The sequence below is a fragment of the Aethina tumida genome, chromosome 1 (assembly GCF_024364675.1).
Source record: "Aethina tumida isolate Nest 87 chromosome 1, icAetTumi1.1, whole genome shotgun sequence".
NCBI lineage: Eukaryota > Metazoa > Arthropoda > Insecta > Coleoptera > Nitidulidae > Aethina > Aethina tumida.
Window position 1 is genome coordinate 63,048,896 of NC_065435.1, and position 24,952 is coordinate 63,073,847.

At 33.9% G+C, this 24,952-nt stretch overlaps 1 protein-coding gene across 1 annotated transcript in view; it reads left to right on the forward strand.

Annotated features, from left to right (window-relative positions):
- The window catches only part of LOC109605757 (homeotic protein distal-less), a 42,320-nt gene extending 17,615 nt beyond the window's left edge, over positions 1 to 24,705 (forward strand). The window contains exons 3-5 of the mRNA XM_020022349.2: positions 19,940 to 20,114; positions 22,243 to 22,480; positions 23,690 to 24,705. Of these exons, the coding sequence (XP_019877908.2) occupies positions 19,940 to 20,114; positions 22,243 to 22,480; positions 23,690 to 23,708 (432 nt within the window). The 3' untranslated portion in view covers positions 23,709 to 24,705. The remainder of the gene's footprint in view (positions 1 to 19,939; positions 20,115 to 22,242; positions 22,481 to 23,689) is intronic.
- Positions 24,706 to 24,952: the final 247 nt, after the last annotated feature.

Below are 24,952 nucleotides of genomic sequence, written 5' to 3' on the forward strand. Positions count from 1 at the left end.
GCCTTCGAAAAATTTCATTGGCGCCCAAACAACGAGCCGGTGAACGTCTGCAGTGATTACATGCGACATGACTCCGTCTCAGTCATAAATCGTAACTTTTACTAACGGAATATTACCAATCGGTCGGCACTAATAATATTGGTTTACATAATTTAATTAATACAGTTGCAATTATCGGACATTAATTGGCCCGGCCGCAAGAGTTCACCAACGGAGACGTTTTGCGGGTAGACGGAATCGGAGAAAAGCCACCAGTGTGCGACTGCCACTTCTGTGTGCTAATTAGAAGCGCAATTTATGAAGCATGGAGCCCCAGTTACAGTAATGGTCAATTAGTTAAGCGCTAATCTCGATCCTTTACGCCGAACAACCCCGCAGTGACACATAAATCGAGATTTTGACACAGTCTTCGACTCAATGGACTAAGCCAAAAATTATGACGTTATTTGTTTCGATGTGCCTCATACGCAAGGGTGCAATGTGTGCCCATTTTTAACTAAAGCTATATTTTGGTAGAAACTTCTAAAAAGATTGTTTATACACTTCTGGTGGTACAGTGACTGTACACTAAAACAAAATTGTCTAGTGAAAAAATCAAATTAATTTCATTTGCATTAAACCGTAAGTACGGTACTTAGTAGAATTAAGGACATAAATCCTAAATGGACAAACATTCACTTCTGGTGCCACTTTGACACTATAATATAAAAGGGAATATCGTCTACTAAAACTTTCAAATTAATTTCTATATATTAAGATGTAAGTCAGTACGGTACTTAGACATTTATAAATGATTTTTCTAGAAACTTATAATAAGAAGAAAATAGTTACTACTGGATACTTCAATATAAAAAAATATCTTCTAGTAAAGATTAGTACTAAGAACATAATTTTGTTATAATCTTCTAAATAGGCACTTTTTCCGGCACATTTACACTAAAATATAAAAAATATTTTCTAGTAAAAATTTCAAATTAATTTTATATATGTATTAAATAAGTATGGTACTCTAAGTACCGTAAGTATTTAATTTTAGAATACAATTTTACTAGAATCTCCAAAATGGGTAAATTATCACTTCTGGTGCCTCTTAGATATTACTAGTAAAGATTTCAAATTAATGTGTAAGTACGGTACTAAGAATTAAGAACATAATTTTGTTAGAATCTTCTAAACTGGTGCCCCATCGACTCTACAATGTGAAAAAGGAGATTCTCCAGTAAAAATTGTGGTTGTAATTGTAGTGGATTAATCAATTGGCCGTTTTAATTAAGCGGTTAATTTGTTCGGATTATCTGTGAGAAGGGCAATAAATAAGGAATTTTGGTATTTGCGGGTGGAGAAGCAACAAAGTGGAATATAATAGGATATTAGTATCTTGTTTCGGTCGCCTCACATCCCGTACAGTCTGGCCTTCCTTCGTAGGCAGTGTTTGCCCAAAAGCAATTTGAAAACCACAAAATATAAACGTAGTGTGGCGGCGTGCGTGAACATCGGTCGCATCGAAAAACTGCCGTACCGTACACGTATTTTAAAGTGTGTTTTTGCCTGTTATAAATCGATCCGAGGTATACATGTCCAATGGGCGTTACCGAATTATTCTTTTCTGTTCCAACAACTCGTGAGGTTATGCAAGCAATATGGGCGGTGAAGTATATTCAACGTCAAAAGAAAACGGACCCGTACACTCGGTGCATGTCTGTGCTCGTTTATTACGCCCGGGTCTCTCCTACGACGGGTTCGTGTCAGAACTTTAGAAATAATATTCAGAGCAGATAACACAAACACCGAGCGCACTAAAACACTGCCCGTTTCACTTTCTTAGAAATCTCACGGCTTTAATGAGCACCTGTTTCCGCACCGAGTTTTATGTCCGATGTATGGCGTTTTTTTCTCCTTCTTCTTTCTTACACACGCAAAATTATTTTTCATACAATGGAAAAGCTGTTTCCTCCATCAAAATACACATTTGTCAAGCCGGATCGAGAGTTAAAAAATCAAATGGCGTTGTGGATTGTTTCGAAATTGGTTGGTTGGTAGCACATCAACCTTTGCGTTTCTTAGGAAGTAAAACGCTTAAAGCTTCAAACGATTTCCATAAATACTCTATAGAGACTTGGCTTCATCAATTTTAGAATTTCTTCAAAAAATTCATAAAAGATAACTTACCTCTTATCAAAATACAAATTTGTCAAACAAAATCAAGGATAACGTCACGAAGAAGTCATGATTTATTCAATAGCTTCAAATGACTTTCTTAAACAGTCTTAAAGAGTCTCGATTTCGTCAATTTGTATCAACATTAGATTTTCTTTGGAACTCTCAAAAAATAATGTAACGTTTAAAAATACCCACATACCAAATACATGCAACGATTCCCATAAATAAACAATAATACGTAATAGAATGTTTGAACTGGCAGGCTTGGAATGCAAAAATAAATATTACACAGGATCATTAAATTAATAGATGCACAGATTTAGCATAATCATAAAATTGCAAATAAATTTCGTGTCGCATATCTACATACACATGCAGAAACCACTAATTGTAAATTCGTTGGTTAAAATCGAAAATTGCGTTCAACGTTTTTGATTGTTGGTTAATTTGTTTTTTTTTGTTTGTTCCAGGTACGAATCGATTCCTTATAGTACGTAAGTTTCATCCTACAATATTCTGACCCACATGGATTTGTTAGGTGTTCGCTATGGCTTCCTTTGTGGCCAAAGTGATATGCGGAAAGATGCCAGATCTGACATAGGTGATACAATGCCGACTTTTTGAAATGCGAGAGACCTACCATAAACCAGTTTTGTGTGTAGATCAAATTTAGATAGCCAGTGTATTAATATATTCCGTTAGAAATTACAAAATATTAATCTTGTTTGCCTGTAACAGTTTCCTTGTGTTTTTGTTTGTCTCAGGAAATTTCATTAGGCTCTTCAATAGGGAGATTCGTATCGTTATTAGGAAAGTCGTTAGGCCGTAATCAGAATCGTAATCAAAGTAGCCGGTGTTGATTTAATTTTAATATGGGCGCTTTATAATTGCTCGGAAAATTTTCCATGCTAATTATCAAGAATCATTCTACCCAGGATTCGGATTCCATCAATAACGAAGCAAAATCACCCATTAAACACAATTGCAACTTGTTTATTATTTATATATACATCTATAAAAGTGTGAAGGTCATCACGCGATTCTGTTGCGTTCACAACTCAATCGAAGAAGAGTCACGGTTTCATCAATTTATTGAAAAAAAAAAAAAAAAAATTAAATAAAAGGAACAACGCCCGTTCAGTTTTCAGTCGGGGTGTTTTCGCGGGGACCGGAAGTCTGGCGTCCATAAGCCCGTTTAATAAAGCGGAAACGGCAGATTGCAATGCTACCAATATCGTGTGCATTTGAATTAGAATAGAGTGCAAACGCCGGCACGTCAAGGGTTCGGAACCCGCTCATCCGACATATGGATGATTTCTGCCCTACACTTATGTCTATTGTCTTGCTTTTCCACGTCCGGTAGGAAGAACAAGGGAAAAAACGCATTCCGATACATAACTGGCACAAAGACACCACCACATTTAGACTAGTTTATGACCGGTTTTGGAGAAATTATTGAATAGAGCCTTCAAAATCGCTAAACATAAGCAACATGCACGTCGGACCCTAGAACTGACTTTCTAGTAATTAACACGTTGTCTTTTTCAATTCGACTCTTCGCTCCGTGTAATCTTTAATTTGCACGTATAATTAATAGAAAATCAGTTGTTCAGGTTTATGGTTGAAGGTTCATCTTGCACTCCTAAACAACAATCACTAAACTGTCTTAAAAATTCCAAATGGTTATGTGTGCAGATACAACGATCGATGGTTTAAAAGCGGCCAAGCCATCCCGGTAATTTCCTCGGGTGATTTTTGAACAAATCCATCAATAACCACCAATTGAGTTAATTGAAACGTAGTCCCCTTGCATAAACAGCGAATCGGACGTGCGATTAATAAAGAGAAGAAAATTGTTCATGTGTGACGGTTAAAATTATAACAGTTTTCAATCTTACGGCTGGTGAGGCAGGCGTGTGTTTTTTTCCAGTGCACTGTACACGCCGGCCCTAATAAACCATGTGTGCAACTGCAGAAATGCAGCTAATATACGAGCCGAGTCTGAATTTCCTGTTTGTGTCATAAATGTCAATTCACGGTGCCTGACTCCTCACCTTAACGGCAAAAACAACGCCCGGATTCGAGTGGAAAGGATGACAGGCGGGCGGATCGCCGATCGCTGCCTCTTCAGTTTTTGATAATCCCAATGACGAATGCGACAACAGGAAGACGACCGAACGGGCACAAAGTGAGTCGATCTCGGGCGCGTTCTTCTTATGGCCGCAACAGTTGTCCTTTTTTTCATCTTCCTGCACATCAGAGGAACATAAAGGAAAATTATCAAGTGCACTAGATTTATCCGTCCATATAAAGAATGCACGTACTCGGCAAGACCACTGTCGTGGCTTAATGACCTTTTTTGCTCCGAATTAACGCTCGGAACCAAGCACTGTGACCAAGGCTGAAAACAGGAAGCCCGTGCACATCCATCTTCAAATGTCATTCGTGTGAGAAACGATAAAAACATAATAAAAATATTTTTGCGTCATGTTCCGCCGGTAATTATTAGGAGAACCTCACTTACATAACCAGCGACGGGTCCCATGATCACTACCATAAAGATAAATACGCTTGTAATGAATGCAACGATACCATTGACAATGCGCTTGGATTTTAATTTAAAACCGTTGCGCAACGCCGTTGCTGTTGCCAATGCGAAACCGACTCTTTGTACGAAAACTTTAAACGGATCGTTTTGTGTCGATATATACTTTTTTAAACGTCCACCCAAACTTATCTAAATGAAAAACCGACGAAATGTGGGCCACTATCGTTGCGGTTCCGCTACGCGTTCGTTTTGCTCGGGCACAATCAAAACGGTGAGGGGGTTTCCATGCATTATGCAAACAAACTAATAACAACACGAACCGAAACCAAAGAAAAAAACGATATAAAGAAATTGAAAAACTACGGTGACAAATCATTAATAATATGCAACGTAATTAAAACGAGTTTTATGAATTACGCACGTTGATTTCTCAAGTCGAGTTTGCGCTTTCCTAGACATTCATTAGGTTTAATTACTTTAATTTGGCATTAATAGAAATAAGCCAATAAGCCCGAGTGCAGGTGTCTACGATCAGAAGTGAATCATTCGATGGAATTCCGCGGATGGATTTTTTCCATCCAATACGGACCTGAATAATTGGGTCGGCAGGGTTCGATGGTATTTTAGTGCGAATTAACCGGGATTAAGAGCGGTGCAACGAATGCGTTCAGATAACGCGGGGAATTAATGCGGCGTTTATAGATCTTGTTAATAAGAACGGCCGGTCGAACGGTGTTTCTAATCGAAAACGTATTATGATAATTAAATGGAGTGTTGTAGAGGTCTTATCGTGTTTTTTCAATGAAATAAATATGCATTAAGTTGTTATTATTAGGTGGCATTTATGTTAAGAACTGTTATAAGTGTCACAACAAATTTTACAAGCGATTCGTAATCGTTTGTTCTTGTGTTCCGCAAGGACGTCTTCCGGACCTACCGTCTCCGAACTCGACGATTTAGCATTTCGTCCTTCGGGTGCACCTGAAATAACTCCTAGAATTTTTTATTGACGCAATTATCAATCGGGTAATTGGTAAGTCAGGTGCAAACTCCGTTTGTCCACGTTTAATTGCAATTGTTTTTTTAGTAACACTTGAATTTTTCCAATCGCTCAATCAGTTTTAATGAATGCGGGACCCACAAGGGTTTTTGCTGTCTTTTCAACGGATACGATGACTTTCCAATTTCCATTTCCTCTTTTTGTCTTACTTAATTACTTACATATTAATTACTGGCATATTTCGTTTAATTCATCGACCATAACTATGTGGTAGACACAAAATGGTATCGAATTTCACGTTGTACCAACTTTAAATAGCCATTGTGACAAGAAACCGATACACCAATTTATTAGCCATCCAAAGCCGCATTAAGTTGAAATTAATAATATGAAGAAGAACACGAAACTGACATGTAAACATTCCATTTTATTAGTTCGTCCCGCATTTAGTTACATTATTGATAGCACGACATAGTCACCAGTCATTTTTAACTGAACCATGGTTTAGAGGCACATTTTGCACTCGTTTTGTCACAGTACGGATGCACTAGACTTTAATTGGACTTAATTGGCGCTGTATTGTGCAGACAGTTAGGATTAAATAGCACCTAAAACTTTACAAACGCCGCGTCCTTTAACACCTTTAGAATTCGTACAGTAGCTAGCCATGTTTAGTTAACAATGATAGTTAACAGATGCCGATTTGCTGTTTTGTATCGATCGATTTTTGTTGGTGGTGATGTATGAAAGCTGAAATCAAACATTTTTCGACGTTATTGTCATTATAAATTACAAACGGGCTGACCAAACAAAGAAGACATCCATCAAAAATTAATTATACAAGGCCAAAAGGAAAATATGACTTTTTTGTTGTGTTATTTTTAAAAAATATATCAATGCAACGGAACAATGGACTTCGATGTGAACTGTGTTATTTTTCATTGGTAAAAAGTGGTCATGTCACATGCCACAAACACCTGGAAGCTTACATGCATAATGTTTATATTTGTAATAGATTTTTCACAAGACAAATGTTTGATTTGTCTTTCTCGCGGCTCTCATGCCCACAATGGTCTTTGTTTGCCATTGTTGAATTCAAGGAATCGACGTAATTATAGCCCGGATTAAGAGTTGCTTTTTACTAAAATTGCAACTCCTCATCTGCCACGGATGAACACAAATCGATACCGTTTAGTTTTGGTTACCCAATTACACATATCTAATGGCTGTTACATGAATTATTCACTAAGCTAATACCCACTTAAAAATGTCAACTTCTCTAACTGGCCACTAAACACAATCGATTAAAGGTTTTATAAGTTTTTGATGAAACTTTAATATACTTTTAATTGATCTCATTTTATATTAATGTCCACAAATTAGCATCAATGTAGTTTATGCGCTTTTTTACCTCGGCAACGGCTGCATAAAATATACTCAGTAAATAACCCCACACCGTGATCATTACGAGGAGAATAAATACGAAACGCTATTACAAAGATTACATTACATTTGTTATGATTTCATTATGGAATCGCCATTAGGACGTTTAATCGCCTTATCAATCTTTTATTAGCTACTAGAAAATAATCTGTTACCATTAATGCAGCTTTAACTGGGTACTTTTAATATTGACAAAAGTGGACGAGACACATTAAAGTTGTTGAATCACTTGCAAGGGATAGAGAATGATTTATTTTGAAATAAATCATAGTGCATGTTCAGTGAATTAATTAATTAATTTATATTGTTTTATCTTGTTACACATCCACATCACGATCAGTTGTGGTGAACGTAATATGTAAATTTTTCATCGTAACATCGAAAGCTTACCCCACATCGTTTCTAAATGCACGGCGTTTTCGAATTTACTTAATAAATTTCAAGATTCGTTTGTCACAATACATGGAACAGATAAAAAAGCAGCCAATTACACATTGTTACGATTTCATTATGGATTCGCCATTAAAGTACGAACGGACTGATTAATTTTTTATAAGGTGCGGTTTAAAATTATAGGAAAACTGTCGAAGACTCACCAAGTTTGGCGTAAAATTTCCGAACGTATGATTAGTTATTGCTGTTTACGTGACTGCCTCTCAACTTTTCTAGTAGTACTCATGTTTTATGTAAATTATCAATAATTATTTGTTGCTTAATTGAAATACAACAACGACGTGGACGGAGAATTCTACATGTGATTAATGGAGAGAAGAAAACCGATCATGCGAGCCAATTAAAAAATTAAAACAGAAAGATTGCAGAAGATAATTTTTTTCTTTCTTGTTTTTTCGACGTCCAAGATTTTTGCACCCGACGCCCCGGCAAGCGAACAAGCAACAAGAGTGTGGAGTAATTAAGGCGAAACGGTAGCATTGAAAACGTTAGTGTGACCGCCGATTGTCCGATTTCCCCGAATGGCCCATATACGTAAATCACTCTCTATTTTAGGAATCAATCGGCCTTCAATCCAAATGTACAAATGAATTTATGTGCGTCGGTCAGATGCAAGTGCAAAATGAATCGTTCCCGTTCGTCACGGTTCAAAGTGGAATCCTAGCAAATGAGTAACAATACTCGTGTGTCTGTTTGCATGTGTGTGTGTGTGTGTGTGTGTGTGTGTGTGTGTCTGTGTGTTGTTCTCTCGTTCTGTGTGGCCCGAGGCGATTCGATCATAATTTTTAATTAACGATGTCGGATAGTTTTTTTCCCGGGCCTCGGAATCGCAGGAACGGCTTTTTCCTAGAATTTCGACGCGATAATCAATGAAAATGTCGGTTGTGTGTGTGTGTGTGTGTGTGTGTGTATCAAACAATGGGCCAGATTAATATCTGGGAGTTTTATCGTTTGATAATGCCGGGCATAAAATTAGGAATTTCGGTACTTTTACAGCGCGAGATTATTACATTGCATGGGAGATTAAATGTATTACATATTAATTATTTATAAGTAAGTAAGTTGTAAACATCCATAATTTGCATATAAATAAAGAAATGTTTGTTTCGATTATGTGGCGAAATAACACGGCATATGTTGTTTTAGTCACGCCGTTAAAAACATATTTATTTGAAGCACCCAAACACCGAAGGTAATAATTGGAATTTCTACTAGGTCATTTATTATATTTAGATCTAGATTGGATTTAGTTCATTACGTATATGGTTCCAAACACATAACTATTTTTTATATTTTTAGAAAGTTACTACCATTATCATAACAACAAAATTTCAAAAATTTTTGAGATCAATTCGCAGCAAGATTTTTCAGGATTTTAATTTTTTATAATTGTTCAGATTCGTGCACTTTTTATTTTTAAAATGTTTTAAAAGGGATGATTCTAATAAATTTTCAAAAGTTAGTGCTACTAATAAATTGTCAGTCTTTTTTTTATTTAGTAATTTTTTAAAATTGTCTTATAAACAAGTAGGATGTTAAAATTTTGATTCAGACAATACTTTCTATTCTATATATTTCAAAAAGATTTATATAAAAGTTGAATCTAACATGGTTAGTATTTTTTTAAATTATTATTTTCATTTAAACAAATAAAAGTACATTTTGAAAAAGGTAGTACTACAATAAAATAAACAATTACAACGTAACAATTTTGTTTTTAAGTAGTAACGCTTTTTCAATGAGTAATCTATTTTTTTTAATTGTTAAAATTAGTAGAATACTTTCTATTCCTTAAAGATTTGCATAAAATATAAATATAACATTCCTGATAACTTTTTAAATAAAAAGTATTATCGTATAAACAAATGTAATGTCAAAATTTTGGTTTCAAATATGAATGTTCATACGTCTTTTCTAAAAATTGTTCAAATTCGTAGGGACGTGGCATTTTTTATTAGATTTGCATGAAAGATGAACTTATAAAAAAGGCCGAAGAATGTATGTATGTCGTTGGGTTAAAAACGTCATTTTGACGAAGACGAAGAGTTGATTTCACTGGATGAGCTTCCTGACGGATCATTGTACTAGAACACTTTTCCCCAGCAACAGGTTTCTAATTGATCCAGTTCGCCTGTCCGCTAAATGATGTTATAAAGCATAATTATTGATAATTATCAAAGTGCATTACGCAAGCGAGCACTATTATTTATTTATTTATCGGTTTTTGCGGCGTCCGAAACGGGTTGCTGTCGCGCAGTGTCTCTCTTCTGTGAATCGGAACGCGGCCTGCAAAAATAAAACTACACATGTCTGTGTACAGTCAGTCCATCGTACGATTCCCTGCCATTTTCACCTGCACGACTGAAAAAAAGGCGCACGATCCCTTTCAAAGTCGCCGCCGCATCCCGTACTGGCTACTGGCGAAATATCTGCTGCATTTTATTAAGCCCGTTTTTTTTTCTGCTCGGCGTTTCGTACGAACTCGCATTCGCGGGAATCACATTTTGTTATTTTAATGTTATTACCGTGATAAAATCGGAATACATTAGCGTGCCCGATGTTTTATTAATTATTATTGTTGTTTGAAGAGGCCAATTAGTGTGTTAAGTGATAATTTGTGATGTTCGAACACGGTTGTTCTCATAAATTTTACAATGGCATCCGAGTTTAGCCGCAAGATCGGCCGTTTGATTCACTGCGATGGCATTTTTCCACATTAATAACAATTAGAATGTTTAATTAAAACTGCCTTAATTACATATGGCTCGAGTTTTTTTTACTTTAATTTCTGGCAAATTTTTATTGTCTCATTAAATATTAATATTTTTCGACTTGTGGTGCCCGAGGTGAAGGAGGTGTTGCAGCCACGCCGGCGACGATTTGGGTGTGAAGTGCACGTTTTCGAAAAATCACCTGTTCTTCTGGTACTTCGGTTTTCCCGTAACCGCGAAAAATCTCGGTAATCCGACAAGTTTTCAGCCATAAATCAGCGGTCATAAGCGGAGCAATTAATTTCCAAGTAAACACGAATCGTCGCCGGCCGTTTTACAATTGTATTCCGTAACGCGGCTGTCAACTAAAAAATGTGCACGAACATTTTTCAAAACTAAAACAATGGACAAAAGACAACATAACATTAACTGCGGCTACTGCCGCGAAGGTCATCACATAGATCAACAGATATGAAAAAAGTGCATAAATGCATTTATTAAGAAATAGTGGTTATGCAATACAGTCGAGCGTTAGTCATTGCAAGCCACCATTACGTATGCACCTGTGAAAAAAAAATAATTCAATGTATAAATTATTTTTACATTAATGTGGAAAAGTGCCACGGCAAAATCCGGGTTTTATTCAGGCCCGGAGACCGCGGTCTTACGCTGTTGTTGTTATTGTTGCTCTTTTTTTTTGTTATTATTTGGTTGAGGCGATGAGCTCAGTAAACAATTCGGTTTTTGGGAATTTCCAATCGATCTCTCGTTCGAAGGAACACCGTTAATTTTAGACAACCTTATTCCGTAACTTAACGTACGACGTACTCTTCTATCGATTTGAACCTGACCAAGTGTGGTGGTCCCAGCAACACACTACATCCGAAGGCCGATAATATTTTTTCCCAACACAGCTTATGCAACAACGGCAACCGACAACCGTCAATTTAGCCTGGCGGTTTGCGTGTCAGCCGAAGTTGTGACATTTCCTTGAACCACTTTTTCCCATTGTACGCCCGTCCGAAAAACCAAAACCGAAACGCATCCAGCGCCGAAAGCACGTGTTGGTCGCCGCCACATCATCCAACAAACACCCCCATCGTCAGATTGCCGGATCCGGCGTTGCGGCGGACCTCGTGCTGAGAAAATGGCCTTATTACAATCAGACAGGGGGTCATTATGTCGCGAGGGGGGTTCGGCTAACTATCCTCATTCAATCAGCGGGACGATTGTGTGCGGGGACCTCGCGCGATGATTATCGCATTGTGTCCGCTCAATTATTTTTTGTTGCTCTTCGGCTAAATATAAAACCCGCCGCGACGGTCCAAACATTGAAGCAGGTTGATGTCTCTATGAAATTACCACGATCTCTGTGCGTATGTGTCAATAATATCAGTTTTTATGCCCCCCATTAATTCTTCACTCCACGGCCGAATTTGCTGAGGTGCCACCACGTATGAAAAGGTTTAATTTCCACTATAAATAATAGCCCGACAAACGTTTCAGATTCAAATACCCGATCGTAGGCAGAGATAAAGGAGTATCTGTAGGGACTGGGCAAACGAATCCTATACTTTTCCAAAACTTTATGTAGACTTTATTCAAATGCCTTCGGATGTTTTTAAAAAATGATCCAGTCTCGTGACTGGCGGCCGTTAATTCGACGAAAAATCCACCACGGACCAATGCTGCTAACCACCACGTATCAATTTACATATTCCGACTATTCCCATTCAAATCGACAGTAAACTTCTTGCAGAACATATCGTTTATTAATTTCTTGGGGTTTTCATGTTTATTCATAAAAATCCCGACGTCTGTTAGGCACGCGATGAGTTAGTGTCCATTGTTCACATCTCTTTGCAGCGTTTTAAAATGCGCCGCTTTAAGTTATTCAAAGTTTAATTAAATCGTAATGCCCGTACAAATTGTTACATGCATAAAAATAAATTCTGCCAGCGGTACCTAAAAACAAAAACAAAAAAAAAATGACTGGAAACCAGAAGTTTCAATAGTTCGTGGCCGAAGTTTCGATCGTGGTGGGGCCGAAAACGAAACAATACGAAACATGCTGATTACTTTTTAATTGCTTCGAATTAAACGCATTACAAAATTCCCCCATTCAGCCCACCATATTATGCGATTGCTTCACAGTTTATGAAAGAAAGAAAAAAAGCTAATTTATATTAAACTTCAACGTTTTGACACTAATATTCCGCGTCGGTTCACAATTGAATAATTTATCGCGTCCATTGTGCGTTTGGGGGCCGGGTGAAAAACTGAACATTAGAGTTGATTTGACATATTGGTGGACATTACAGGTTCATTGTTCCCGTTGCGGGAACATGAAAAATTACAACCGATTCTTCTGGATGATCATTCAGAGTCGGGAATTACATGGATAAGCGGGGTACCCAAATGACGTGGTCAATAAGTAAAAGTAAATCATTCATAAATAGAACGAAATCGGCTGCTGCATGGAACCTTGAACGACGCAGAATTGTGGCGGAAACGCAATTTTCCCATTCTTCATTATTTAAATAATCGCACGGCATTCAAGTAGCGGCAATTTATTCCGGTTTTCCAACAAATTAACACCTGGGTTTCGGTGAAAAATGGAATCCCATGTGGCAACAACTAAATAAGATGTTACCTAACGTTTTTTGATGAAGAGTGTAATTAAAAAGCAATCAAGGACCGACCGGCACTTGCTCTTGGATTTTTTCGACATATAGTTTTGTTCTCCATTTGAATATGATTAACATCGGCCGTTGAATAGAGAATATGATATGCGCATTGTGGATAAGAACTGTGTCCTAGATTTACAGATTCAATGTACATTGGCGGACAGAAAGGTGCAGATGGAAAGTTCATTACTTTATATTGTTTCAGTCGCACTTCAAATTTGTATGAGCCATTGGGTCCAATATCATCGACTAACTGGGAGACATTAGCATATCTTGGATGTCTTCTTCTATTTTTACCAACGGGCATACAATTTCTTAAACACTTTTATATATATATATATATATATATAAAGTGACTGAGGTACATTAGTATATCATGAAAGTCTTCTTCTATCTTTATCAAATGTCAAATTATTTCTTAAACGTGCTGATATTTGTTTTTAAAAGTTTGTCATACTTTTCACCTCAAATGCACTTCAAACTTGTAGAGTTATAAGAGCCAGTATCATCAGCTGACATTAACATATCATTGAAGTCCTCTTCTATATTTTCCAAAGGATAATCAATTGCTTAATGCATTGATATTTGTTTTTATAATTATGTTTAGCTTCCCAATTCTAACACACTTCAAATTTGTAGAATTATCATACCCAATAACAGGAACTGACTGAAAGATATTAGTACATCATGAAAGTTCTCCCGTATATTTACCAAAAGGCAAGTTATTGCTTAAACGTGCTGATAATTTATTTTTAAAATGTTGCCAGGCTTTTTAGTTCCAATTCACTTCAAATTTGTAGTAATGGGAGCCAATACCATGAGATGACATTATAGTCATCTAAATTTGCCAAAGGACAACTAATTGCTTAAATGCATTGATATTTGTGTTTAAAATTTTGTGAAGCTTTCCAGTTCTAACACACTCCAAATTTATAAACTTATTGTAGCCATTAATATAAACTCATTGAGAGACTTTAGTGTATCATGAAAATGCTCTTCTATATTTACCAAAGGACAAATAATTGCTTAATATTTGTTTTGTCAAACTTTTGAGAATTATCACACCCAATATCGTTAACCGACTGAAAGATAATGGAATATCATGAAAATCTAGATTTACCAACAGGTAAATCATTGCTAATATGGACTGACATACATTTGCTTTCAAAATCTTGTCGAACTTTCCAATTCAAATGTAAAAAATGGAAGACCCTCAATCTGTATAGGCTTTTCCAAACTTATCCATGAATCTCGTTCACCACTTGGTAACGTATTCGATCGAACCACGTTTTAGTATACCGTCCTAGATTTTCGACTGCAAGCCATACTGAAAATACCGTTTCTACCTGCCGTCAGCGAGCAGCAAGCGCAATTTTATCTAGGTACAAAAATATCGTGTGCACACTATATGAAAAAAAAAAAAAAAAAAATGTGCGCGCACGAAACAAAAAGAATTTTCATTCGAGTGTACAACTACTACGCCTTGGGCCGTATTCCGTCCGTTTCCGCTTTACACATGGCAGAACACACATTACAAATGTTGCCATCGTATTCTATCATTAGGGAGCGGCAAACACTATCCCACGTAGTCACTTATGACATGTTCCGCAGCCTCGATCCGCTCGGTTCCACCAAAACAAAACAGGACCCGACTACAACGTATTTCGACCCTCGAAAATTGACAAAAAAAAAAAAAAAAATAAATAAATAAATAAAATCAAACTGACCGACGCACGAAATTCTTCCGCGTCAAATTGCTTCGACGTTCCCGAACCCTTTTATCTGAACTTTATCCCGCACCTGATGTCGTCGTGTTCTGCCCATAAGGGTACGGGTTCGGTTCTGTTTGAGTGGATCCGCGTCCACCGTGCGCAACTGTTGTAAACCAATAAAAGTCACCGTTGCGCGTTCAATAAAAAAAGAAATGATAATAATAAAAAAAAAACAAACTTATAAGGTTCAGTTTTGTCGAAATAAATTTATCAAACCGGGTCGTAAATATGGTGGTTTTTGATGCGTGTCCCTCGACTTTTGAAATGGTTAAACGGTTGCTGTGTATGTCTAAGCTTACCCATGTTGAAAATTAATTCAATTGTTTTACAAATGATGACATGATTCATTTAGATGATGCTTTTGTTTTGTTTCGTATGAAAGGGAAATGAAATGTTCACATGGAACTCTTCGACTGCAACAATTTATCGTTTTCGTTCCCCAATTATAACGATATGGTAGAGGTTATGATTATCATTATAATCATTTTATACAAATTTGTTGTTTACTGATTGAGAACTAATTGAAGTGAAGAGTGGCGTTTTTTTTCTTCGGTAATTAAGTTTACCCATGCTGTACAGTCGATTGTACCACAGTATAATAATACTTGTACCAAAAGTATTTCATGTGTTTCTAAAATTTTGATCATTGTAACTGATACATAGACTACTAAAACTAAATTACTAGGATACTGTTTTGGAAATAATATTCATTCAAGATAAATAAGTAGAATATTTTGAAATAACTATTTCATTATCGTTCATCTTGGAACAAGGATTACTTACCCATAAGCTGACTGAAAAATAATTGAATTAAAGATGACACTTTTAAATTTGATAGTTTTCTGTATAAGCTTAACTTTGTACTTCACAATCTAATCTATTATTATTATTATTAAATGAAATAGTGGAGCCAAAAATATTTCAAATAAAATAAGTTTTTCTAAAATCTTAGAGATAACTACTATTGTTTAGAATCTGCTAATACTTATCTCAAATTTGAATTATTACGTATTTTGCTTTTATTATTATTCATCTTGTCCATTTTACAGTAATATGCCTAAATATTTTGAAAAGATTACTTATTTGAAAATTGATTGAGAAATAATTGAAATGAAGACTGCTATTTTTTAATTTGATACTTTACTGATTTAACATTTAACTTACGTTTATTTATGCTTTACAATCAATTGTATTGTTGTAAAATAATATACTAGAGCCAAAAATATTTCAAATAAAATTAGCTTTTCTAAAATTTTGAAGAAAACTACCATTATTTATATTTCTTACTGCTAATTCTCATTTCAATTTGAAATATTAGGTATTTTTATTCAAAAAACAAGTCAAATACTTTACTTGCAGTTGATATTTTGCTTTTATTATTATTCATCTGGTCCATTTTACAGTAATATGCCTAAATATTTTGAAAAGATTACTTATTTGAAAATTGATTGAGAAATAATTGAAATGAAGACTGCTATTTTTTAATTTGATACTTTACTGGTTTAACATTTAACTTACGTTTATTTATGCTTTACAATCAATTGTATTGTTGTAAAATGATATACTAGAGCCAAAAATATTTCAAATAAAATTAGCTTTTCTAAAATTTTGAAGATAACTACCATTATTTATATTTCTTACTGCTAATTCTCATTTCAATTTGAAATATTAGGTCAAATACTTTACTTGCAGTTGATATTTTGCTTTTATTATTATTCATCTTGTCCATTTTGCAGTTATGTCTCTAAATGTATTAAAATTTCTTACTGCTACTACTGATTTCAAATTAGAATTATCAGAATCAAATTAAATATTTTATATTATTTAAGGACCTTAAATAGATTGATTTAATTACTTTAGATGTTTGAAGTTTGAGCGTCATTAATAATTGAGTGTGCAGCAACGATAAAGAAAAAAACAAATGTAAATTGAATCAACCGTTTGTCAACAGTGATATCGAGCCTCTTAAATCAAAAACGAACGTAGAAGAAAATGCCGCGTGAAATTGTCCATTGAAAGGCATGAGGTGTGCAACATTAATACCAGGTGATACCAGGTGATGTTTGTAAATTGTTGGAACCGCGCTAAGATATTCAGAGTCGGGCCCGTGTGTTGCAGTGGGGCCCACAGCATCGAACTGTCACTCACATGAAGTCTTCAACTCACGTTTATTTTTACTCATTATAAAATAATAATTAAAAAACGCAGCGCAGAAGAGTGAGAGATGGCGAGCGAGATGGAGAGACGCAGCGGTTTCAAAACGCCACAATCTCCGCGATAATCTTGAAGGCCTTGTAACATTTCCTTTGCTTCAACCTTTGGAGAGCCCGAGGGCATCGCGCCGATCACGACTCACTAAATTATCTAAAATTGGTGGTGTTCTGCGCTCCCGCCAAGGAAAAACCACCGTTCCCGGTTCCGACGTTTCGAAAACGTCCATCCCGACGTCCCGAACCGGACCGTTTTTTTTCTTTTAATTCACTTTTCTAACACGCTGTGCGTAACAATTTAAATGATAATTACGCTAACTTACAATAAATACGTGCAGCGTTATCATGGCGATTCGAATGATGTGCATCAGATATGCGAAACTCATTGCTTGTTAAATAATTTGTTTGGAATTATTTAAATTAATCGCCTTATTAATAATTACAGTGCCCACACCGGTAGGTGTTGTTATAATAATTACAATGATTGCGTTTTTGATATTGTTTAGCAGTAACGATGCTCGTTCACGAAAATGCAACATTATTTTAAATTAAAGGCGACGTAAATTGAAACTGATCATGGCACTGCAGTAGTTATCAATTTTTAATTATTTTTTACATCAACTTCCTAATCGCTTTTTATTTATACTTAGTTTATGTTTTTCTAATAACTAATAAATATTATTCTATAGAAATGCTAATATATTCACCAGACTTAATAAATTATACAAGCTTAATGAGAATGTTGTTTTATGATTTTCTTGTTTCAATTTTTGTTCTAAACAAATTTTGTAATGAAATGGTTCAAACATTATTTTGATTTATCGATTTCTTTTCGGAAAAGAAGTGAAATCAAAGGATTAAGTTAGAACATTTGCTTCTACAAGTATACTAATTTTTTTTTATAAAGTATTTCTATAAGAAAATATATTTTCTCTTTTTAAAAATACCAAGTAAGACCATAGACAATTAAGGGAAGATGAATAAATATTAACTAAAAGTCATTTAAAATTAAAAAAACTTGGGACAACCTTTACAATCATCAAAATTCTGACATTAAAAAAAAAAAAAAATAAATAATAAAATTGTGCAATGCTTTTTCCATTTTTGAATTAATAATTTAGACAAATATAACATTAAAATTATGTTAATGATAGGTAATGGTTATAAGAAATATTATTAATGGAGTAAAAAATTAGAAACTGATACTCACGAAGGTTTCTTTCGATAAATCTTAGTAAAAATATTATTTCCACATTCTGGTTCATTTTTGCGCAAAACCATTAGAATTCCAGTAGTTATAAAACTTAATTGTCAATTAAACTTATACTGCCTTTTAATATGCGTGCTCCACAGTAGTAATTTTTAATTTGAATATGAAATAGCGAGAGCATTTGTTGCACGAAGAAAACCGTACTATCCGGAGAATTGAAATGTTTATTATTCATAAGCTGAAACCAAAACTAGTTGCATATAATCAAGGAAGCAGATTGCATACTCGAAACCTTGAGAATTGTAATTATTAAGAGAATTTTATGCACAATGCAAGAACGAAAAGAAAAAAAAAATGACGGACATAAAAAAGTCCGGACTGTTACAAATGACCACGGTCGAGGTAAAAATTCTGTACCACACGAAACTATTTACTTGGTTTAATCATTTCTTTTATTAATAGGCAGATGCCTGGGTTACATCATAATAAGATATGGAGGTATGTAAAACAACCATTAACAACGTTATGTAATTTCGTTGCCAGCGAAAAAAATTTAAATTCATGATCATGTTAATATTCAAATAAAAATTTTAATGCTGTTTTTATTTGATGCAGGTAATTAAGCTCCCTGTAGAAAAAATCACCGCAATAAAAGCGTTTCACGGGAAAAAATGAAAAAAAAACGGAGAGAATCTCTTAGGATATTTTATTTATTTTCCTGACCCAGGGATTTTTTAATTTCATATCTTAATTCCCGAAAACAATGTATATATTGTTTTTTAATTGTGTTGTTTTATGTTCCTTTGTTATTGAGTTATCACAATTGTTGTAAATTATGTAAGAGTCGATTTTACCTCTAGATATAAACAATTTAAGGTCATCCGCATATATCGTAATAAAGTACTGTTAATTTTATGCACCAGATTTTACGCATAATTCTTCAAGACATTCTTCCTCGCTGCCTGATTTTTAACCATGAGGTTTACGATGGAATTATTAACGTATAAACAGACACAACCCAACCATACGTTTTCAATCGAAAATACAACCCTAACAAGTTAGGCATGTGGTGCAACAGAAGTTGTTCATAAAAGTGCATAATGCATGTTGTTTAATGCACTTAATTGTCGCAGTCAGTCAGTCAATTTGGCAACGTCCCTTCGGCTCATCACCTCGAATACTTCCAACTTTAATTACAAACGAAATAAAAGCACGAAGCCGGAGATATTTGTACATGTAGAACTCAAAACATGCATTTTAATGCGGCTAATTTGTTAATCCGGTCCCCGCATCGTTCTGAAACAAGACCGACACGTCAGTAGGTGTTATCTTCACCGGTGTCATTAGTTCATCTTGTATCAATCAAGAAAATATTCGGATTAATCGAGATGTTTATCGGTCGAGAATTCAGGACTGTTCAGACGGTTATTTATGACGGTAACAGTTTTTTGCGAAAAATTTCTTGTCAATTACCGACAATAATAATTGAATTTATTGCTTATGGTATAGGATTAAATAGTATTTTTTAATTAATACTGGCATAGTTTTCTTATTAGAGCCAGTGCAACAGGTTTTGCAATTGCAATTTGGCGAATTCTGTGGGAAATAGCGCATTCTGTGCTTAAAGAACCAGAGAATATGATTTCCTGTTCAGTAAGCACCGCATTTTCTGCTAGTGTGCGACGCTAAAAAATATACCGCTGCAAGTGAGCATAATCTAACCGTGTTTCTTATTTTTGTTGCAGGTTAAAATTTGGTTCCAAAATAGGAGGAGTAAATATAAGAAAATGATGAAGGCTGCTCAGGTCACCGGTGGTACGAACAACAACGGTACTCCAGGAGGTCATTCCGGCCTTTTAGGTGCCAATGCTAATCTGCCATCCTCGAGTCCAGGTCCTCAGGGTCAAAATATGATGCCAGGTACGGATGCTTTGATTTCCATTTGAAAATTCCACTTCTCCCTAACATTGCTGTACGATGAAGCAACGGAAAACGTTTTGATGTATCCAACTCCCATTAATTTCACCACAAACACAGACAACTAACCAGACGTTTAAACAATTACATACACTTATCTACACATGTAAATGTACGCTGGTCGATTTATTAGTCGTCGTGAAAATTTGTTGTGTGCGTGGTCTTGAAATTTATATTGAAACTCTCGTCGATTGATCGTAAAAGTCGCTCATGAATTTTCATTATATTAAATTAATTAATAAACGTTGTGTTCTTGTAACGTCTTAATTAATACGATGCGAATGCAAATTGCTTGTACATCATTAAAGTAGTTAATAAATAAAATTCGAGTTGAGTACGTATACCCGAAATATTGGGTCAACATCGGCTTCATGTGCACGTTTTTCATAATTATTTTTATTTAAATAATATATACAGTTAAAGAAAGTATATATTTAAATATGAATTTTTTATAATTATGCTCGAAAGAAATTTCATTTCGTATTGAATTAATGTTAATAATATTTAAAAACTAAAACGTAAAATTTTACGTACTCCTCAATTAATTGTAAAAAATCATTTAAAACACACAAAAATTATTCAAACATAGAAATTAATAAAATTAAATACAATCTTATATTAACATGTAAATTGAAAAAAGTGACAAACGGTTAATTAAAATGAGCCTTTTCCAATTTAAATTACGATTTTGGAACAAAAAATATTTGCATTTGTTACTGTAAATAGTATTTTAGTAATGTGGTTATTAATTATTTAATGGTAGGTATTAATCTATGTGTAGAACTGTAAAAAGATAACATAAATTGGAAAAGACGGAATGAATAAATAAAACGACTGTTATAAAAATAAAATCCAATTAAAATTTCATAAAAAAGACAGAATATTTTATTATTCGATATAAATTAAAATGGAAATACCTACATAAGGAATCTAAAAACACACATGACTAAAACATAAAATAACTAGTTGTATAAATAAAATATATATCTAGATTTTACCATCGAATTTCAGAATGCTAAAAGATGTTTCATTATTTTAAAATTTTATTAGCACGGAAAAATTACTAACAATAAATTAAATCGTGTGTGTATATCATAAAAGAGTAGAAAAAGTAAGTCAAACCAATGATTTCTAAAATAAAATTAAGAAGTATTCTATTGATTATTTAAACGAATAATTAAATATTACAATAATTAATTATTGGAATTATTTATTATGTTATTTAAGTAATATAAATAATACATTATTATAAATGTTATTACAAAGAGATAAAACGTGGAAAAAATAATTATAAAAATAGAACAAATATGTAAAATAACTATTTTCTAAAATAAAATTAAAGCACAGAAAAATGTACAATTAGTTATTTAAGTAAATAATTACATATTACACTAATAATTACAATTTTTCTTATGTTAAAATAAACTAGTTTTTTGATAGTTTTAGAGAATAAAACTTAAAAATTTAATAATAAGAAATTTAATTGATATTTAGTTTACTTTGAGATTTTAAATATTCTATTTTAATTATAATGGTAGTAAAAGTTCTATTAACTTACGATTTAAAACTTAAAAACCACATATAAATTGCGAAAAGTGGGGCAAATAAATAAAACGACAATTTTCTAAAATAAAATTTAAATATAGAAAAATATAAAATTGGTTATTTAAATAAATAATTACATAAAGGAATAATTAAATATTTTAATTTTTATGCTTGTCTTTAGCTAAAAATGCAATTAAAACTAGTTTTTAGTTTGTTTTTTCAGAAGAAACTGAAGAAAAAATACTAGAATTTTAATTGACGTTTACTTTCAGAACATAAATATTCAAATTACAATACGTAATGCACTCTTATGTAGTTATAAGTAAAAATGATTTTAATACAAATTTGAGCCACATTTTTATATTTTGTAAACAAACTATTCGACCAAAAATTCATTATATGGTGAAACTTGAGGATCATTTACAAAACAAAACATTTCGTTGCCACGTTCAGCAGATATCAACAAAAGCATGCGGAGAAAAACCGTGGAACGGTTCATTAACATCGAAACTCTTTCATTTTCCAGGAGGAGGCGGTTCATCAAGCGGCTCGCCCGCCACCGGCTACATGCAACACTCATCGCCCGCACCCAGTTCCACCCCTGGCTCGGACATGTCCGGCCAGCCCGCCGCCAGTCCCAGCTGGGACGTCAAGCCGCAACAGCCGATCCATCCGCCGCCCCATCCGGCGCCTCACCCCCACCCGTCCCACAACTACCTCCCGCAGTACTCGTGGTACCCAGCGGACAATCCCGGCCTCCTGACGTAAGTAACACAAATAAAAAACACACTGTTTTCGATTTTAATTATTCATTACACTCGGAGGTGCATTGCAGGGGAAAATTTACCATAAAGAAATCAAACGTAAACTGGTCATTAATTTTTTGTTTAATTGCCTCAAATCCACGTAATTACTATCCTAGTTAAATTCTTAATTGGTCCTCACTATTGGGTTAACTGTTAAGTTTACTTTTTGTCGCAACGTTGCCGGTGGCCGAATGGTAGTTAATTTGAAACCTTTGTTGAGGGCGAATTTCATCATTTAGCAAAACCTAATTAACACACAAACACTCATTGAATAAACCGTATCGGCGTTTGTGTGTGGATATTACAAAAGCAAACATGTAGGCAGAAGTATCTTCTTAACGGCACCGAGAATCTGATGTAATCTAGTTAAAGTGCCTTTATTGTTGCTTTTAATAAGCAATTATTAGTACTTCCTCACTTCGTTGTAGTTTGGAAGGTCTTTTGTAAGCGATGTGACACACTTTAATGACTACATCGGAACGTACACTTGAACCCAATTCAAAACAAAAATGTTAAAAGGATGTTAATTAATGATCATTGCTATTTACTTATATATAAATATTTGTATCATAAACAGTTTTTTTTCTTTATTCATTCTTCAATTAGTTCGATTTACATATTAAATAAAACTATTTGATTTTTTTATTTTAAGAAATGTCTCCTAATTCACGCTAGTCATCATTAAAATTTTATTGACAAATTATCTGTTTTAAATTTTAACAACTATCATAATAATAAAAACTTATCCGTTGAAATCTTTTCGATAAAATTCTTGTTGATTTATTATTTAACATTCTTCCGTCATTCGTTAAAAAAACTAATTAAAATAGTTGCAATTTGTTTTTAAGCAGTTCAGAATAAATATTTGTTGTTGATATTAAAATGTTGCAATCAAACAAATGTCCAGACCGCAGAAACCTAAATCAAATCGCTGATTTATAAATTAATAAAGACTGCCTCTTCGTTAATAAAGTTTTTAGTGGACTAAACCGTTATGGCAGTTAAAAGCTTTAAAAATTTAACAGGAAACGTTCACTAAACACAAGAAAATAAAATCTTCATAATTATCATCTGCAAAATGCATCCTCTGAACTAAAAAAAAAAAAGAAAGAAAACAACAAGTTAAGCAAAAGCAATAAACTAATTTCGGTTTTATGTTCTTTACAGGGTGTGGCCAGCAGTTTAATAATGAATCAAGTGATTAGTTACTAAAACTTCAATTAACAAAGGATAAACTGTGACCAGTGAGAGTATGTATGTATATGTTACATATGTCTGTTTCATTGTTGTATAGATTGTTTTTAGAGCAAACATTCCATTCTTTTGTACATTTAGATCTCAGACATGTTTTTGGTGGTTCCATTTTTACTATTTTCAAAACCTGGACTACACACAAAAAGCAAGCACCCTTCCTTTTTGTGCGTAATCCACATTGTACATGACAAATTATGTAATAATGAATTTGGTGCAATATATTTTTCGAAATCGACCCTCAGAACGTCAGTAAGTGTGTGTTTGCAAATTTTGGACGAACAAAAGTTCTGCGCTTAATCCACTGTTAAAGTCTCTTGTTAGATGATAAACTTACTGATAGATTTTTCGGTGATTTTGAAAAATATTCGATTGTTTTAATTAAAATATAAAAAAATGTAAAATAGTAACGTACTAACATTTGTTGCATTTCAACGGGGGGTATAAAAACGAATCGCACACAAACAAATCAAATTTCTGTTTTTGGCTTTGTTGTCTAAGTCAGGTAATGTTCGTTTTTAAGCCTCATTTTACTCTTTTTAATTTATTTTTTTTGTGTTAGTACGTTTTTGTTGAATATGTAAAATAGATAGAGTGTGATTGGTTGCGGACGTTGCGGAAGAAGCCGAAATGTTTAAGGCTGGCGACGGATCATGTGAAATCATTGGGTTGCTGCCGGCGAAGTCCTCCTGAAATGAATGGGGGGACATTTAGTGATTCCTGTATATTATTACCTATTATTAAAGTAAATAGTTGTTGATGATTGTATGATGGTGAATGTCAGACAGCAAATGTACCTTATTATGTAAAGTAGATATAATTGAGAAAAAACTGTCTTAAAATTAGAACGAAATTATAATTATTATATGAAACTATTTCTAAATGTGTATAAAGAAAGTATATATATTATAAAAATAACAAACTTTTAATAAGATTTTTTATTTGTTACCCAAATAACAAATGTTCACCCTTCCCTTTAAACAAGTGACAGTAAGACAAAATAGGTAAGTCTTCTTTTATTTACTTTTAACATAAATTATAATAGTATCCTAATAGTATAAAAATACTTAAATTTAAAAAAATAAGGACTTATAAGAAGTTTAAATAAATTTTTCGTTTTAATCAATATAAAAAGTTTAAATAATCGAAAATAACAATAATGTAAAAAATAAGCACTTA